This window comes from Cherax quadricarinatus, chromosome 13 (assembly GCF_038502225.1).
Source record: "Cherax quadricarinatus isolate ZL_2023a chromosome 13, ASM3850222v1, whole genome shotgun sequence".
NCBI classification, from domain to species: Eukaryota; Metazoa; Arthropoda; class Malacostraca; order Decapoda; family Parastacidae; genus Cherax; species Cherax quadricarinatus.
The window spans coordinates 41620803-41641432 of record NC_091304.1 but is presented as its reverse complement, the minus strand read 5'-3'; the positions used below and the strand labels follow the sequence as shown (position 1 = coordinate 41641432).

At 39.8% G+C, this 20630-nt stretch overlaps 1 protein-coding gene across 2 annotated transcripts in view; it reads right to left on the bottom strand.

Annotated features, from left to right (window-relative positions):
* Pa1 (PTIP associated 1) overlaps window positions 1-20150 on the bottom strand; it is a 45235-nt gene extending 25085 nt beyond the window's left edge. The window contains exons 1-2 of one of the 2 annotated variants that reach the window (XM_053776378.2): window positions 19913-20150; window positions 16061-16120 (exon numbers count right to left, since the gene is read on the bottom strand). In XM_053776378.2, the coding sequence (XP_053632353.1) occupies window positions 16061-16120; window positions 19913-19985 (133 nt within the window). In that variant the 5' untranslated portion in view covers window positions 19986-20150. The remainder of the gene's footprint in view (window positions 1-16060; window positions 16121-19912) is intronic. The other variant, XM_053776379.2, reaches the window with a different exon arrangement.
* Between the last annotated feature and the right edge of the window lie 480 nt (window positions 20151-20630).

The following is a 20630-nucleotide window of genomic DNA, read 5'->3' as shown; positions in this document are numbered from 1 at the left end:
GATATTTAATTAAAGCTCCCCAGAGCGATAAAATGCATATACAGTACAGGTCCGCCATCACAAATCCGGCAATCAGTTATTCGGTTCCTTCAGTTATTCGGCACTAATTTTGGCTAGCATAATTTCAAATTTCCAGGATCGCTACACCAACCTGCTGGTACTGTTTGGTGGCGCTACTTGCTGCACAAGTCATTCCAATTTCTTTTTCTCCATTTATTGTTTTAACCTGCTTACTTTTAGCCCTAGCCATGGTTCCAATGAATAAAAGAAATGCTTCTCATTATGTAAAGCAGCTACACAGTACATTATCCATTAAAGATATGGTGGCTTTGAAGCCACTGTCGGTTGTCATGAGCTCAGTCTCATGAAGCAGGAGAATATGCTTTATTATTATGCTAATATCAACACTACAGCTTATTTGCCTATCACAATTGATCTAATATGACATAAGAAACAATATACAGTGGACCCCCGCATAACGATGGCATCACATAGCGATTATTTCGCATACCGCTTACTTTAATCGCAAAATTTTTGCCGCGCATACCGATTAAAAACCCGCTCACCGATTTTCGTCCGAGACGCGTCCAATGTGTGCCCTCAGCCAGCCTCACATGTGCCGCCCATGCCATTGTTTACCAGCCAGCCTCCGCGGTAACATCCAAGCATACACTCGGAATATTTCGTATTATTACAGTGTTTTCGGTGCTGTTTCTGGAAAATAAGTGACCATGGGCCCCAAGAAAGCTTCTAGTGCCAACCGTACACCAATAAGGGTAAGAATTCCCATTGAAATGAAGAAAGAGATCATTGATAAGTATGAAAGTGGAGTGCGTATCGCCGACCTAGTCAAGTTGTACAAGAAACCCCAATCAACCATCGCTACTATTGTGGGCACCAAAAAGACAATCAAGGAAGCTGTTCTTGCCAAAGGTTTAACTGTGTTTTCGAAACAAAGATCGCAAGTGATGGAAGATGTTGAGAGACTCTTATTGGTGTGGATAAATGAAAAACAGCTAGCAGGAGATAGCGTCTCTCAAGCGATCATATGTGAAAAGGCTAGGAAGTTGCATGAGGATTTAATTAAAAAAATGCCTGCAACTAGTGATGATGTGAGTGAATTTAAGGCCAGCAAAGGTTGGTCTGAGAGATTTAAGAAGCATAGTGGCATCCATAGTGTGATAAGGCATGGTGAGGCTGCCAGTTCGGACCACAAAGCGGCTGAAAAATATGTGCAGGAATTCAAGGAGTACATAGAAACTGAAGGACTGAAACCTGAACAAGTGTTTAATTGTGATGAAACAGGCCTGTTCTGGAAGAAAATGCCAAGCAGGACCTACATTACTCAGGAGGAAAAGGCACTCCCAGGACATAAGCCTATGAAAGACAGGCTTACTCTTCTCATGTGTGCCAATGCTACTGGTGATTGCAAAGTGAAGCCTTTATTAGTGTATCACTCTGAAACTCCCAGAGCGTTCAGGCAAAAGAATGTCCTCAAGGATAATTTGTGTGTGCTGTGGAGGGCAAACAGTAAGGCATGGGTCACTAGGGAATTTTTCTATAACTGGTTACACCATGCATTTGCCCCCAATGTGAAAGATTACCTAACTGAAAAGAAATTAGAACTTAAGTGCCTCCTGGTGTTAGACAATGCCCCTGGTCATCCTACAGACGTGGCAGAGCGACTTTATGGGGACATGAGCTTCATTAAGGTGAAGTTTTTGCCTCCTAATACCACTCCTCTCCTGCAGCCCATGGACCAGCAGGTTATTTCCAACTTCAAGAAACTGTACACAAAAGCTCTGTTTGAAAGGTGCTTTGTAATGACCTCAGAAACTCAACTGACTCTAAGAGAGTTTTGGAGAGATCACTTTAATATCCTCAATTGTGTAAACCTTATAGGTAAGGCTTGGGAGGAAGTGACTAAGAGGACCTTGAACTCTGCTTGGAAGAAACTGTGGCCAGAATGTGTAGACAAAAGGGATTTTGAAGGGTTTGAGGCTAACCCTGAGAGGATTATGCCAGTTGAGGAATCCATTGTGGCATTGGGAAAGTCCTTGGGGTTGGAGGTTAGTGGGGAGGATGTGGAAGAGTTGGTGGAGGAGGACAATGAAGAACTAACCACTGATGAGCTGATAGATCAACTTCAAGAGCAAGAGGCCAGACCTGGGGAAACTGGTTCAGAGGAGGGGAGAGAGAAATTGAAGAAGTTGCCTACTACAAAGATAAAGGAAATCTGTGCAAAGTGGCTTGAAGTGCAAACCTTCATGGATGAAAATCACCCTCACACAGCTATTGCAAGCCGTGTTGGCAACCTGTACACTGACAATGTTGTGAAACACTTTAGGGAAGTGATAAAGGAACGAGAGGTACAGGCCACTATTACCTGGAGTTTACCTGGAGAGAGTTCCGGGGGTCAACGCCCCCGCGGCCCGGTCTGAGACCAGGCCTCCTGGTGGATCAGAGCCTGATCAGCCAGGCTGTTGCTGCTGGCTGCACGCAAACCAACATACGAGCCACAGCCCGGCTGATCCGGAACTGACTTTAGGTGCTTGTCCAGTGCCAGCTTGAAGACTGCCAGGGGTCTGTTGGTAATCCCCCTTATGTGTGCTGGGAGGCAGTTGAACAGTCTCGGGCCCCTGACACTTATTGTATGGTCTCTTAACGTGCTAGTGACACCCCTGCTTTTCATTGGGGGGATGGTGCATCGTCTGCCAAGTCTTTTGCTTTCGTACTGGGTGATTTTCGTGTGCAAGTTCGGTACTAGTCCCTCTAGGATTTTCCAGGTGTATATAATCATGTATCTCTCCCTCCTGCGTTCCAGGGAATACAGGTTTAGGAACCTCAAGCGCTCCCAATAATTGAGGTGTTTTATCTCCGTTATGCGCGCCGTGAAAGTTCTCTGTACATTTTCTAGGTCGGCAATTTCACCTGCCTTGAAAGGTGCTGTTAGTGTGCAGCAATATTCCAGCCTAGATAGAACAAGTGACCTGAAGAGTGTCATCATGGGCTTGGCCTCCCTAGTTTTGAAGGTTCTCATTATCCATCCTGTCATTTTTCTAGCAGATGCGATTGATACAGTGTTATGGTCCTTGAAGGTGAGATCCTCCGACATGATCACTCCCAGGTCTTTGACGTTGGTGTTTCGCTCTATTTTGTGGCCAGAATTTGTTTTGTACTCTGATGAAGATTTAATTTCCTCATGTTTACCATATCTGAGTAATTGAAATTTCTCATCGTTGAACTTCATATTGTTTTCTGCAGCCCACTGAAAGATTTGGTTGATGTCTGCCTGGAGCTTTGCAGTGTCTGCAATGGAAGACACTGTCATGCAGATTCGGGTGTCATCTGCAAAGGAAGACACGGTGCTGTGGCTGACATCCTTGTCTATGTCGGATATAAGGATGAGGAACAAGATGGGAGCGAGTACTGTGCCTTGTGGAACAGAGCTTTTCACCGTAGCTGCCTCGGACTTTACTCTGTTGACGACTACTCTCTGTGTTCTGTTAGTGAGGAAATTATAGATCCATCGACCGACTTTTCCTGTTATTCCTTTAGCACGCATTTTGTGCGCTATTACGCCATGGTCACACTTGTCGAAGGCTTTTGCAAAGTCTGTATATATTACATCTGCATTCTTTTTGTCTTCTAGTGCATTTAGGACCTTGTCGTAGTGGTCAGATATCTTGGACAGATATCTTGTGCGAAAGAAGTCCAGTGACTCTGAAGCTGGCCCTAGTGGCATTAAAAGAAGAAGGGAAGTAACCCCAGAAAAGGACTTGCTACCTCAAGTCCTAATGGAAGGGGATTCCCCTTCTAAACAGTAAGAAGATAATGCTCTCCCCTCCTCCCATCCCATCAATCATCACCAGATCTTCAATAAAAGTAAGTGTCATGTAAGTGTGCATGCCTTTTTCAGTTTGTGTGTATTAAAATTAATATTTCATGTGGTAAAAAAAATTTTTTTTCATACTTTTGGGTGTCTTGCACGGATTAATTTTATTTCCATTATTTCTTATGGGGAAAATTCATTTACATAACGATTATTTCGCATAACAATTACCCCTCTTGCACGGATTAAAATCGTTAACCGGGGGTCCACTGTATATAACATAAAACATGTTAAATACTCCAGAATAAATAATATTTGGCATAATACCGAGCAGTTCGACAGAGGTATGAAGAGGATATGGTATAGAAATACCATTCTCCTATCCCTGTCTTGGTGGCTTATACTATTAGAGAAAACAGAGTGTAGCACAGGACTAACTGTGATATACACTCGTGCTCCACCATAAACATGAAACAACAAAGTTATTTTCTCTCTATTGATTATCACACATAGCAGCATATGTGTAGAGAACCTAGGATAACCCAAAAAAAGTCAACGTGGCTTATTTCTAGTACCTGGCTTAGGTTAGCCATATACCTGTATGATTTTGGTAAATACTCGATTCCCAGCCAGGGTAGAAACATTAGGTGTGTTTCTTTACACCTGTTGTCTTTGTTTACCCATCAGTAAATGGGTACCTGGGTGTTAGCCGACTAGTGTGGGTGTTATCCTGGGACACTGACCTAATTTTCTTGAAATACTCTGCATAACAAGCAGCTTTCTATATAGTAGTATGTCACTGATGTCAGCTAGGCCTGTATACCTTGTACATGTACGTGTAGTAAATAAAGATATTATTATTATTATTATTATTATGGGCTAATGAGAGCATAGGCAATGGGGTCGAAGAGGAATGGGGTAGGTTTAAAAATGTAGTGTTAGAGTGTTCAGCAGAAGTTTGTGGTTACAGGAAAGTGGGTGCAGGAGGGAAGAGGAGCGATTGGTGGAATGATGATGTAAAGAGAGTAGTAAGGGAGAAAAAGTTAGCATATGAGAAGTTTTTACAAAGTAGAAGTGATGCAAGGAGGGAAGAGTATATGGAGAAAAAGAGAGAGGTTAAGAGAGTGGTGAAGCAATGTAAAAAGAGAGCAAATGAGAGAGTGGGTGAGCTGTTATCAACAAATTTTGTTGAAAATAAGAAAAAGTTTTGGAGTGAGATTAACAAGTTAAGGAAGTCTAGAGAACAAATGGATTTGTCAGTTAAAAATAGGAGAGGAGAGTTATTAAATGGAGAGTTAGAGGTATTGGGAAGATGGAGGGAATATTTTGAGGAATTGTTAAATGTTGATGAAGATAGGGAAGCTGTGATTTCGTGTATAGGGCAAGGAGGAATAACATCTTGTAGGAGTGAGGAAGAGCCAGTTGTGAGTGTGGGGGAAGTTCGTGAGGCAGTAGGTAAAATGAAAGGGGGTAAGGCAGCCGGGATTGATGGGATAAAGATAGAAATGTTAAAAGCAGGTGGGGATATAGTTTTGGAGTGGTTGGTGCAATTATTTAATAAATGTATGGAAGAGGGTAAGGTACCTAGGGATTGGCAGAGAGCATGCATAGTTCCTTTGTATAAAGGCAAAGGGGATAAAAGAGAGTGCAAAAATTATAGGGGGATAAGTCTGTTGAGTGTACCTGGTAAAGTGTATGGTAGAGTTATAATTGAAAGAATTAAGAGTAAGACGGAGAATAGGATAGCAGATGAACAAGGAGGCTTTAGGAAAGGTAGGGGGTGTGTGGACCAGGTGTTTACAGTGAAACATATAAGTGAACAGTATTTAGATAAGGCTAAAGAGGTCTTTGTGGCATTTATGGATTTGGAAAAGGCATATGACAGGGTGGATAGGGGGGCAATGTGGCAGATGTTGCAAGTGTATGGTGTAGGAGGTAGGTTACTGAAAGCAGTGAAGAGTTTTTACGAGGATAGTGAGGCTCAAGTTAGAGTATGTAGAAAAGAGGGAAATTTTTTCCCAGTAAAAGTAGGCCTTAGACAAGGATGTGTGATGTCACCGTGGTTGTTTAATATATTTATAGATGGGGTTGTAAGAGAAGTAAATGCGAGGGTCTTGGCAAGAGGCGTGGAGTTAAAAGATAAAGAATCACACACAGGGTGGGAGTTGTCACAGCTGCTCTTTGCTGATGACACTGTGCTCTTGGGAGATTCTGAAGAGAAGCTGCAGAGATTGGTGGATGAATTTGGTAGGGTGTGCAAAAGAAGAAAATTAAAGTTGAATACAGGAAAGAGTAAGGTTATGAGGATAACAAAAAGATTAGGTGATGAAAGATTGAATATCAGATTGGAGGGAGAGAGTATGGAGGAGGTGAACGTATTCAGATATTTGGGAGTGGACGTGTCAGCGGATGGGTCTATGAAAGATGAGGTGAATCATAGAATTGATGAGGGAAAAAGAGTGAGTGGTGCACTTAGGAGTCTGTGGAGACAGAGAACTTTGTCCTTGGAGGCAAAGAGGGGAATGTATGAGAGTATAGTTTTACCAACGCTCTTATATGGGTGTGAAGTATGGGTGATGAATGTTGCAGCGAGGAGAAGGCTGGAGGCAGTGGAGATGTCATGTCTGAGGGCAATGTGTGGTGTGAATATAATGCAGAGAATTCGTAGTTTGGAAGTTAGGAGGAGGTGCGGGATTACCAAAACTGTTGTCCAGAGGGCTGAGGAAGGGTTGTTGAGGTGGTTCGGACATGTAGAGAGAATGGAGCGAAACAGAATAACTTCAAGAGTGTATCAGTCTGTAGTGGAAGGAAGGCGGGGTAGGGGTCGGCCTAGGAAGGGTTGGAGGGAGGGGGTAAAGGAGGTTTTGTGTGCGAGGGGCTTGGACTTCCAGCAGGCATGCGTGAGCGTGTTTGATAGGAGTGAATGGAGACAAATGGTTTTTAATACTTGACGTGCTGTTGGAGTGTGAGCAAAGTAACATTTATGAAGGGATTCAGGGAAACCGGCAGGCCGGACTTGAGTCCTGGAGATGGGAAGTACAGTGCCTGCACTCTGAAGGAGGGGTGTTAATGTTGCAGTTTAAAAACTGTAGTGTAAAGCACCCTTCTGGCAAGACAGTGATGGAGTGAATGATGGTGAAAGTTTTTCTTTTTCGGGCCACCCTGCCTTGGTGGGAATCGGCCAGTGTGATAATAATAATAATAAAAAAAAAATTATTATTATTATTATTATTATTATTATTATTATATTATTTTCTCTGTTGTTTGTTGGGTTATGTTATTCAAATTTGGGCAATGTATGATGGAAAGATACTTCTTCACGTACACCAAAAATGAAAGAAATTAAACTATAAATAGCGGAGTTCACTTCTTAGCCATTAGCGGCCGCTTAGCGGTATATGTTTGTATGGTTGTTATGGTTATATTCTCATTTTTTCGGTCTCATTTGATAGAATGAAAGATATATTACAGAAATAGATATGATTTTGATTGCTTTCATGAAGAAAAGTACCTTGAAATTGCGCTCACAGTAGCGAAAATGTTCTTTTCTTTAGCAAAGCTCAAGAGTAAACAAATGACGTCACCGTCCAATACCTGTCCGCCTGCCAATCCAAATTCCAGTACGGAGTCAAGAATGGGTTGACACTACTTATACAATTATTACAATAATGCAGCAGTCTGCATAACAGTAAATCTTCTATTTTTTTGTGAATAAAACTACCAAATGAAAAGCAAGAGTAATATAAGAGGGACATGTAGCCGTGACTAATGAACAGAAAATGTTATTTTAGTGCCAGGAATGTCTGCATTGTTTATTCTGGATCCTATTTTGAAATTGGCATCTGTTGAAATTTGTGTGAAATTGGCCAAATTGCCAATTTCTGACCACTTTATTGGGTAGTTGAAATAAGTGAATGGGTGGTTTCTTGTACTCAGTTGTCAGACTAGAAGTAAATAAGTTTATTCAGGTATACACAAATACAGTTACATAGATTATCATACATAGCAGCGTATGTATAGAGAACCTAGGATAACCCAGAAAAGTCAGACAGTGACTTATTTCCAGTACCTGGCTTGGGCTTGCCATATATGATTTTTGGTAAATATTTCTTTTTCTCAGTTGTTTGTTGGGCTATCTCATTGAAACTTGGGCAATGTATGATGGAAAGATGCTTCTTAATGTACAACAAAAATAAAAAAGACGGATGATAAAGAAGGGAGTTAACTTCTCAGCCATTAGCCGCCTCTTTGCAGTATATTTTCGTATGGTTTTTATGGTTGTATTCTCATTTTTTTGGACTCATTTGATAGAATGGAAGATATATTACAGAAATAGACATGATTTTGAATGCTTTCATGATGAAAAGTACCTTGAAATTGAGCTGAAAGTAGCGGAAATGTTCGATTTTTGCAGATGTTCAATGAACTGTGCAAGTCAAGTTGGTTAATTTTATTTAGTGTATTCTAACCTAACCACACTGTAATTCGGCAAACTCAGTAATCCAGCTCACTACAGGTCCCAATGATGCTGGATTTGTGATGGAGGACCTGTACACTCATTAATTACCTTAAAATATTTGTAGTCTTAATGTAGGGTGAGAGGCGAGTTTTATTTGTAGGAAATAAGGTTTGGGAAGTATGGAATCCAGCCACGGAAGCACTCCCCACCCCACCCACATGTAATGTAAAATGATATTTAATTAAAGCTCCCCAGAGTGATAAAATGCGTATACAGTACACTCATTAATTACCTTAAAATATTTGTAGTCTTAATGTAGGGTGAGAGGTGAGTTTTATTTGTATGGTCAGGTTGGGAAGTATGGGTATCCAAAAAGGGCAGCCCTCCCAACCCCACCCACACAATGTAAACAAACCAGGCAAACACGTCTGGTTTGGGTCACCTTACATTGTGTACAAGTTGTCTCCACATTGATATAGTAGAATAAATAAAGAGAAACACTCCCATTCTCATGTAATATTATTCTTAGAAGAAATGACACCTTGAGCGAAGGCATAATTAGGTACAGGTACACATACATATACGTAATTATCAGTGGCTCTGGTGGCCTGGTGGCTAATGCTCTCACTTCACACAGCAAGGGCCTGGGATCGAATCCCAGCCAGAGTAGAAACAATGGGTGTGTTTCTTTACACCTGTTGTCTATGTTCCCCATCAGTAAAATGGGTACCTGGGTGTTAGTCAACTGGTGTGGATCACATCCTGGGACACTGACCTAATTTGCCCAAAATGCTCAGTATAACAAGGGGCTTTCTATATAGCAGTATGTCACTGATGTCAGCTAGGCCTGTATACGATGTACATGTACTTGTAATAAATAAAGATATTATTATTTTTTTTTTATTAACACACTGGCCGATTCCCACCAAGGCAGGGTGGCCCGAAAAAGAAAAACTTTCACCATCATTCACTCCATCACTGTCTTGCCAGAAGGGTGCTTTACACTACAGTTTTTAAACTGCAACATTAACACCCCTCCTTCAAAATGCAGGCACTGTACTTCCCATCTCCAGGACTCAAGCCCGGCCTGCCGGTTTCCCTGAATCCCTTCATAAATGTTACTTTGTTCACACTCCAACAGCACGTCGAGTATTAAAAACCATTTGTCTCCATTCACTCCTATCAAACACGCTCACGCATGCCTGCTTGAAGTCCAAGCCCCTCGCACACAAAACCTCCTTTACCCCCTCCCTCCAACCTTTCCTAGACCGACCCCTACCCCGCCTTCCTTCCACTACAGGCTGATACACTCTTGAAGTCATTCTGTTTCGCTCCATTCTTTCTACATGTCCAAACCACCTCAACAACCCTTCCTCAGCCCTCTGGACAACAGTTTTGGCAATCCCGCACCTCCTCCTAACTTCCAAACTATGAATTCTCTGCATTATATTCACTCTACACATTGCTCTCAGACATGACATCTCCACTGCCTCCAGCCTTCTCCTCACTGCAACATTCATCACCCATGCTTCACACCCATACAGGAGCATTGGTAAAACTATACTCTCTTACATTCCCCTCTTTGCTTCCAAGGACAAAGTTCTTTGTCTACACAGACTCCTAAGTGCACCGCTCACCCTTTTCCCTTCATCAATTCTATGATTCACCTCACCTTTCATAGACCCATCCGCTGACACATCCACTCCCAAATATCTGAATACATTCACCTCCTCCATACTCTCTCCCTCCAATCTGATATCCAATCTTTCATCACCTAGTCTTTTTGTTATCCTCATAACCTTACTCTTTCCTGTATTCACTTTCAATTTTCTTCTTTTACACACCCTACCAAATTCATCCACCAACCTCTGCAACTTCTCTTCAGAATCACCCATGAGCACAGTGTCATCAGCAAAGAGCAACTGTGACAACTCCCACTTTATGTGTGATTCTTTATCTTTTAACTCCACACCTCTTGCCAAGACCCTTGCATTTACTTCTCTTACAACCCCATCTATAAATACACCTACCATCCGACTTACGACCGAGTTCGGTTCCAAGAAACCGGTCGTAAGTCGAAATGGTCGTAAGTTGAACTTTACTACTGAATATCAACAAAACATTTTTGTAATGGCTTTATTTTATTGCTTTATTTTGGTATTTCATGTTTTACTTTACTTTTTATGCTGTTGGTACTGTATTTTATACTGTAAGGTTTAGGATAAACACTGTGTACAACACAAATAGTTGTTTATTTCCCAGAAATTTGGCATAAAAAACACGGTCGTAAGTCGAGTGGTCTTAAGTCGAGCAGGTCGTAAGTCGGATGGTAGGTGTATATTGAACAACCACGGTGACATCACAAATCCTTGTCTAAGGCCTACTTTTACTGGGAAATAATCTCCCTCTTTCCTACACACTCTAACTTGAGCATCACTATCCTCATAAAAACTCTTCACTGCTTTCAGTAACCTACCTCCTATACCATACATCTGCAACATCTGCCACATTGTTCCACTATCCACCCTGTCATACACCTTTTCCAAATCCATAAATGCCACAAAAACCTCTTTAGCCATATCTAAATACTGTTCACTTATATGTTTCACTGTAAACACCTGGTCCACACACCCCCTACCTTTCCTAAAGCCTCCTTGTTCATCTGCTATCCTATTCTCTGTCTTACTCTTAATTCTTTCAATAACAACTCTACCATACACTTTACCAGGTATACTCAACAGACTTATCCCCCTAAAATTTTTGCACTCTCTTTTGTCCCCTTTGCCTTTATACAAAGGAACTATGCATGCTCTCTGCCAATCCCTAGGTACCTTACCTTCTTCCATACATTTATTAAATAATAGCACCAACCACTCCAAAACTATATCCCCACCTGCTTTTAACATTTCTATCTTTATCCCAGCTGCCTTACCCCCTTTCATTCTACCTACTGCCTCACGAACTTCCCCCACACTCACAACTGGCTCTTCCTCACTCCTACAAGATGTTATTCCTCCTTGCCCTATACATGAAATCACAGCTTCCCTATCTTCATCAACATTCAACAATTCCTCAAAATATTCCCTCCATCTTCCCAATACCTCTAGCTCTCCATTTAATAACTCTCCTCTCCTATTTTTAACTGACAAATCCATTTGTTCTCTAGGCTTCCTTAACTTGTTAATCTCACTCCAAAACTTTTTCTTATTTTCAACAAAATTTGTTGATAACATCTCACCCACTCTCTCATTTGCTCTATTTTTACACTGCTTCACCACTCTCTTAACCTCTCTCTTTTTCTCCATATACTCTTCCCTCCTTGCATCACTTCTACTTTGTAAAAACTTCTCATATGCTAATTTTTTCTCCCTTACTACTCTCTTTACATCATCATTCCACCAATCGCTCCTCTTCCCTCCCGCACCCACCTTCATGTTACCACAAACTTCTGCTGAACACTCTAACACTACATTTTTAAACCTACCCCATACCTCTTCGACCCCATTGCCTATGCTCTCATTAGCCCATCTATCCTCCAATAGTTGTTTATATCTTACCCTAACTGCCTCCTCATTTAGTTTATAAACCTTCACCTCTCTCTTACCTGAGGCTTCTATTCTCCTTGTATTCCATCTACCTTTTACTGTCAGTGTAGCTACAACTAAAAAGTGATCTGATATATCTGTGGCCCCTCTATAAACATGTACATCCTGAAGTCTACTCAACAGTCTTTTATCCACCAATACATAATCCAACAAACTACTGTCATTTTGCCCTACATCATATCTTGTATACTTATTTATCCTCTTTTTCTTAAAATATGTATTACCTATAACTAAACCCCTTTCTATACAAAGTTCAATCAAAGGGCTCCCATTATCATTTACACCTGGCACCCCAAACTTACCTACCACACCCTCTCTAAAAGTTTCTCCTACTTTAGCATTCAGGTCCCCTACCACAATTACTCTCTCACTTGGTTCGAAGGTTCCTATACATTCACTTAACATCTCCCAAAATCTCTCTCTCTCTCCTCTACATTCCTCTCTTCTCCAGGTGCATACACGCTTATTATGACCCACTTTTCGCATCCAACCTTTACTCTAATCCACATAATCCTTGAATTTTCACGTTCATATTCTCTTTTCTCCTTCCATAACTGATCCTTCAACATTACTGCTACCCCTTCCTTAACTCTAACTCTCTCAGATACTCCAGATTTAATCCCATTTATTTCTCCCCACCGAAACTCCCCTACCCCCTTCAGCTTTGTTTCGCTTAGGGCCAGGACATCCAACTTCTTTTCATTCATAACATCAGCAATCATCTGTTTCTTGTCATCTGCACTACATCCACGCACATTCAAGCATCCCAGTTTTATAAAGTTTTTCTTCTTCTCTTTTTTAGTAAATGTTTACAGGAGAAGGGGTTACTAGCCCATTGCTCCCGGCATTTTAGTTGCCTCATACGACACGCATGGCTTACGGAGGAAAGATTCTTTTCCACTTCCCCATGGACAATAGAAGAAATAAAGAAGAACAAGAGCTATTTAGAAAAAGGAGAAAAAAGCCTAGATGTATGTATATATATATATGCATGTGCTTGTCTGTGAAGTGTGACCAAACTGTAAGTAGGAGTAGCAAGATATCCCTGTTATCTAGCGTGTTTATAAGACAGAAAAAGACACCAGCAATCCTACCATCATGTAAAACAGTTACAGGTTTCTGTTTCACAGTCATCTGGCAGGAGGGTAGTACTTCCCTGGGTGGTTGCCGTCTACCTACCTATTATTATTATTATTATAATAATGTAGGTATATGTAGTCCACCTGGGCTACATACCTACACCTACCTACATAGCTATATACACCTACCTACTTAGCAGCCCAGAGCCATATTATTACCATCGACATACCACGTTCACCGAGTTTAATCATTTCTAACAACTACCTTTAGATGCCATCATAAACAAATGGAGAAGAAGTGAATAATTTAAGCCGAGAATTGTAAACAAAAGCGTTATGTATTAAGGGAAGTGACGTATTGTTTTCCCTCTGCCCGGCTACCACACCTCCATAGTATTTAAACGTAAAATGTTTATATGCTATGTAACATGTTTCTTATATAATTTTGAAGAAAATATCATAGCTGGATTAATGAAAATGTCTATATTAATGTAAAATAAGACATTTAGATGTGCCCAAGTGATTATTATTAGTACAGTATTAAGTAATGTTTTCCCTCCACCCGGCAACACCACCTCCATAGCATATAAACAGTATGTTTATTTGCTATGTAACGTGTTTCTTATATAATATTGAAGAAAATATCATAGATGGATTAATGAAAATGTCTATATTGATGTAAAATAAGACATTTAATGTGCCCAAGGGTGATTATTATTAGTATTATGGAATATTTTCCCTCACCCGGCAACCACACCTCCATAGCATATAAACAGGATGTTTATGTGATATGTAATGTGTTTCTTATACACCTACCATCCGACTTACAACCTGCTCGACTTACGACCATGTTTTTTATGCCAAATTTCTGGGAAATAAACAACTATTTGTGTTGTACACAGTGTTTATCCTAAACCTTACAGTATAAAATACAGTACTAACAACATAAAAAGTAAAGTAAAACATGAAATACCAAAATAAAACAATAAAATAAAGTCAATACAAAAATGTTTTGTTGATATTCAGTAGTAAAGTTCAACTTACGACCGGTTTCTCGGAACCAAACTCGGTCGTAAGTCGGATGGTAGGTGCATAATTTTGAAGAAAATATCATAGATGAATTAATGAAAATGTCTATACTGATGTAAAATTAGACATTTAATGTGCCCAAGAGTGATAATTATTACATAAGAGAGAGATGTACTCATGAAGAATGTAAATAAACTGGGTGGCCCGCGCCGTATTTGAAAGATGGCTTGCCGTATAGAAAGTTTTGGTCATAATTTGAGATTGCCGTATTAGTGGAACACCGTAAGGCGAAATACCAAAAAGCGGCACCCTACTGTATCATATTTATATGTTATGTAGTGTGTTTATTATATAATTTTGAAGAAATATCATAGGTGGATTAATAGAAATGTCTATACACTGTATTAGTGTAATATACGACATTTAATGCACCCAAGAGATTACATGTATTATTATTATGGTGTCTTCAAGAGCAGAGAGAGACTCAGTGATTTTAATGTGTACCTGCATGCCAGCAGAGTGTGTAAATATATTTAGGTACAGGTACACATAAGTATAATTATCAGAGTACATATAAAATATGCAATAACTTTAAAACACTTGAAATTCTGGAAAATTTCCACACACAATAGAGATATGTACTCATGGAGAATGTAAACAAAGCGGGTGGGGTGCACCGTATTTGAAATACCGCTTGCCGTATAGCAAATTTTGATCATAATTGGAAATCGCTGAATTAGCAGAACACCATAAGGCGAAATGCCGTAAAGCAGGACCCTACTGTATACTTACACACTGTGCAGGTACACATTACATTCACTAAGTCTCTCTCTACTCTTGACACTATATTAATAACACATATCTCTTGGGCGTATTAAATGTCCTATATTACGTTAATACAGACATTAAAATTAATCCAGCTATGATGTTTTTTTCAAAATTATATAATAAACATGCTACATAACATATAACAATAAATACATCCCACAGTAGAATAAATTAACATAAATATGAGGTGTAGTAGCCAGGCGACTTGTAGGACTTGTGGTAGCCAGGCGGCTTGTAGTCCATCATCAGAGAAAATGTGTACACTATAATATTACTGGGGGTAACTAGAAAATATTTCCTTTCGTATGTAAATAAGTTCATTCAGATATTCACAAATACAGTTACATAGATTATCATACATAGCAGCATATGTGTATAGAACCTAGGATAACCCAAAAAAGACAAACAAAGTGACTTATTTCTATATGCCTTCACTGAGAGCATCATTTCTTCTAAAAATGGTGTTACATAAGAATAGGAGTGTTTCTCTTTATTTATTCTACTGTATCAACGTGGAGACAACTTGTACACAATGTAAAGTGTTTGTATGGAAATAAGTCACTTTGACTTTTTTTGGGTTATCCTAGGTTCTCTGCACATATGCTGCTATGTATGATAATCTATGTATAACTGTGTTTGTGAATACCTGAATAAACTTATTACTTACTCAACAAACATTGTCTCTACGTCAACAGCAGGACTCGAACTTGCTAACTCTGTAACAGAGTCCACAGTACTTTACCACAAGACTAGACCTGCGAAAAATATGGGCACTTAGCCGAAGTTAAGAGATGTTTCCCATACCCCCAGGCACCAAGCTCATTTTAAAGTTATTTCATCGAATCCTGCCACATGCTGTGGACAACGAAAGAGATTTGAAATGCTTAACACTTCGCAAACAGGCGAAATTATTTACAAACATTGTCTCTATGTCCACAGCAGGACACATTATTACTTACTTATTTATGGTACACCTACCATCCGACTTACGACCTGCTCGACATACGACCATTCGACTTACGACCATGTTTTCTATGTCAAATTTCTGGGAAATAAACAAGTGTTTGTGTTGTACATAGTGTTCATCCTGAACCTTGAACCTTACAGTATAAAATACAGTACTAACAGCATAAAAAGTAAAGTATAAAATGAAATACCAAAATAAAACAATAAAATAAAGTCATTACAAAAATGTGATGTTGATATTCAGTAGTAAGGTTTGACTTACGTCCATTTTGACTTACAACCGGTTTGTCGGAACGAAGCTCAGTCATAAGTCGGATGGTACCTGTATAATACAAAAAGTGTATGAGTGAATACCAGATGCATTTGCCTGGTTTGTTTACATTACGTGTGGGTGGGGTGGGGTAGGGAGGGCTGCCCTGGCTGGCTACCATACTTCCCAAACCTGACTTCCTACAAAGAAAACTCACCTCTCACCCTACATTAAGATTACAAATATTATAAGGTAATTAATGAATGTACTGTATACATATTTTATTGTCTGGGGTGCTTTAACCCCTTGACTGTCGCAACCCCTAATCCTGAGGTGTCTCCTGGTGTTACAAAATTAAAAAAAAAAAAAAATTCTTTTTTCTTATGAAATGATAGAGAATCTTTTCCCGATTGTAATGACACCAAAAAAACGAAATTTGATGGAAAAGTGACAGAATTACGCTCTCAGCGATATTTACAAACCGGCGATTTCGCCCACTTTGAGCCCTATTTTCGGCAAATTCCATTGTTCCAGTCGACCAAACTCATAGCTATTTCTTTAGAACTCCATTTTTTCTATCGACTGAGTACAAGAAACTGCCCATTTACCAATTTCAACTACCCAATAACGTGGTCAGAAATTTGCAATTTGGCCAATTTCATGAAAATTAAAAAATATGACAATTTCAAAATAAGGTCCAGAATGAACAATGCAGACATTCCTGGCTCTAAAATAACATTTTCTTTGTTCATCAGTCATGTCTCCAGGCCCCTCTGATATTACTCTTGCTTTCTATTTTGAATTTTTATTCAAACAAAAAATAGATTTACTATTATGCAGACTACTGCAATACTGTAATAATTGTATAAATAACATCAACCCATTCATGACTGCATATTAGAATGGCTAGTTGGACATTTATTGGACAATGACATAATTTGTTTACTTTTGAACATCAGCAAAAATCAAACATTTCCCCTACTTTGAGCTCCATTTCCAGGTTCTTTTTATAGTAAAATCAATCAAAATCGCCCTATTTCTATAATATGTTTTCCATTCTATCAAATGAGACCAAGAAAACGAGAATACAACCATAAATACTATACGAAAATAGACCACAAAGCCGGCATTTTAATTAAAAAATGGTCGGAGTTTTTTTTTCTCATTATGCACTGCATGCTCCAGGATTTTTTTTATATGGTGCACACTGACCACACAGACCCATTCTCTCACATGTGGGCCTACCAGCTTTCTCCTGCTTGATTTGAAGCCGCTAGAATTTATGAGTATATATACGTCAAACACGGTACCTCGTAAGACGTATATATACGGCCACGACAGTCAAAGGGTTAATTAAATGTCTTAGTATATTACATGTGGGTGGGGTGGACTGACCTGGCTGGCTACCATACCTCCCAAGCCTGACTTCCTACAAATAAAACTCACCTCTCACCCTACATTAAGACTACAAATATTTTAAGGTATGTAATGAGTGTACTGTGTATGTACTTTACTTTTTATTGTTTTTAATGCCTAATTCTAATGCTAAATTAATATATGTTGGTGTAAACTTGTTATCTCACATTTATATGCATTTGTAAGTGGAAAAAATGGAGTTCTGCTTTCCAGCGATGTCTGCTTTCCGGCAGTAGCCTGTAACCTAACCTGCCATATAAGTGGGGCCCTACTGTATACCCTTTTTTGCTAGACAAATGAGTGCACAATAATTTTCAACATAATCTTTTAACTGATAATATTGTTACCAAGGCAGGAGATAATAAAAAAAAGACATGGAATTGAATTAAGGCACTATATGTTCAGCAATAAAAAGTGGGGCAATTTACACTATACATGTTGCACTATACATGGCTGATATCAATGAAATTATTAAAATAACCAGACTCAGTCAGTCCAGCAATTTGGGGGAACCTGAATAGGTTATGTTCATTTGTTATTTCATATCCTCGACCCATGTTCGACCGTTTCACTATAACTGTGCCATCACGAGTGAAACATTTTTTGATTCTATCACTATTTTCATTTTTGAGTTTACAAAGTCTGTATAGTAGGTTTTGTTGCTTTCTTGTTAAACATTCATTAACAAACACTCCATAATTCGCCTGGATGAAAGAACCTATAAGGTCCTTTTTTCGGCCAAGTGAGTGAAATCTTGGCATCACACTTTTGTTTTTGAACTGGTCTGCCTAGCAGTCGAGCCTCCTTGATATGGGCAGCTTCCATGTTAATCTGCATCTTGTCTCTGATTAGCTGAAGAGCATTTTGTGCAGTTGTCCTGGTTTGTGTTTGTTGGTAAGGTGGGACTGTTTAAAATAACAGCATCTTGCAATTTATCTTGTTCCAGAATGTCCCTTTGATACTGTAGGCATTCCCTTCACTGAGAGTCCAAGTTTGTCCTCCAGTCTCATTCAGCCTCTAATAACTTAGTTGTTAGTGAAGCTAGTTGTTTAGTGTCGCTAATGAGAGCTGTTTGTATGTGTGTGTTGTTCAGTCTTTGTTGTCATGTTTGTTAGTTTTGTCTCCAGTTCAATGATCCTTGAATTATGGGTTACTAGAGCATTCTAAGTCTGTAGTCCTTTTTTCTTAGGTTTCATTTTGTAGTTTGAGGGTATAATTTTCTTGTAAACACTTCCGAATGGTGTGTTGTTGAAGAGGACTGTGCACCGGTGCCATACCTGGGGATGTTGGTAAGCTTCAGTGCCGTTGGTTGGGGTGAAGAGGTCTTGTGTGTTTGCCATGGTTGATGGGGTGCTGTCAGCTACAAGGTGAGGAGTGGGCGAGAATGAATGTTGGCTGAATCCTGAGAACGGCTTGGGGTCGTCTGCCATGGTTGTTGTTGTTGTTTTGTTGTCCCAGGCAGTGGTGACGGGGGTGGATGATGCAATGGCATCCTCCAGGGTAGACATGAGTGGTAACAGTGCACTTGGTGCTTTGGTGCTTAACTTGGAGTTTTCTCTCCTTTCTCTCCCTCGCTTGTTCTATCTAGGCAGGAATATTGCTGCACACTAACAGCACCTTTCAAGGCAGGTGAAATTGCTGACCCAGAAAATGTACAGAGAACGTTCACGGAAAACATAAGTATGATAAAACACCTAAATTACTGGGAGCGGTTGAAGTTTCTCAACCTGTACTCCCTGGAACGCAGGTGGAGAGATACGTGATTGTATACAATTGGAAAATCCTCAAGGAATTAGTACCAAATTTGCACATGTAAATCACTCCCTATGAAAGCAAAAGACTTGGCAGGTGATGCAACATCCCCCCAATGAAAAGTAGGGGTGCCACTAGCACGATAAGAGACAGGAGATTATTATTATTATTATTATAATCAAGGGGGAAGCGCTAAACCCGGAGGATTATATAGCGCCTGGGGGGGGGATGTGGAAGGCATTCAGGCTTAATTCGGGGAACTGGAGCACAGATCCAATTCCCTAAATCAAGAGCCCCTCACCAACATCAAGGAACCTTCCTTGAGGGGAAGAGACAGGAGAATAAGTGTCAGGGGCCCAAGACTGTTCAACTGCCTCCCAGCATACATCAGGGGGATTACCAATAGACCCCTATATATCTTCAAGAAGGCTTTGAACAGGCCCCTTAAGTCAATACCTGATCAGCCGGGCTGTGGTTCATACGTCAGTTTACGTGTGGCCAACAGTAACAGCCTGGTTGATCAGGCCCTGTTCCACCATGAGGCCTGGTATACAATAGTTTTGCCGACACAAATTACACCTATACTAGGCTTTTCAATGACTATGTGTGTGACTGGAACAAGTGTCAAAGGCAGACTTAAGCTCCCAGGATGTACATTGTGTATAACAATATCATCCACATACACTGGACACTTACCATACACAGTATTCGTAAATTCCTTTTCAATTTCTTCCTCGCTACACTGCAAGTTGAAGGCGTCTTCATCCATGGTGTTGGCGCTATCAAGGACAACTTGAACTTAATTTGTACCGAGTTCTGCCTCCCTTTATCTAGCAGAAAATGATAAAAACTAAGATGCCGAAGATCCTGGTAGAACCATTGTTATTGTTGGGTATTAAAGGTTGATGGTGTCCGAGGATGGTATGAACCTTATTAGTGAAGCCTTAATGATGAGTGACACTGTCAAATTCAAATTCAAATTCAAATTCAAAGTTTATTCTCTATAAGGATTACAATGCTGAGTTTACAGAATTTGGTTATTGCGTGGTTTACATGTAGTAAAATAATAATTACAGAGTGTACCACTAGAACACCCAAACATGGCTAGGCATTTCGGGCAGACTTAAATTAAATCTTAAGTTTAAAATATTACAAAATTATGAGGTAAGTTGGTATTATGGCTAAGTGACTAAATACTAGTTGTGAGTTTAGCAATGTGAATGCTTTTGTTTTGGCACTATACATAGTTTCAGTATTGGAGTATCACAGGCCAACTTATGACTAGTTAAGATTCATTATTTTGAGATTGAGATTGATATTTCTGTTTATGGTCAAATGGGTGAGTGAGTGTAAGTGTTAACCACCAGGTGGTATTCGTGTAATTAGTTGACAGGGTGTATCAGGGAGATAAGAT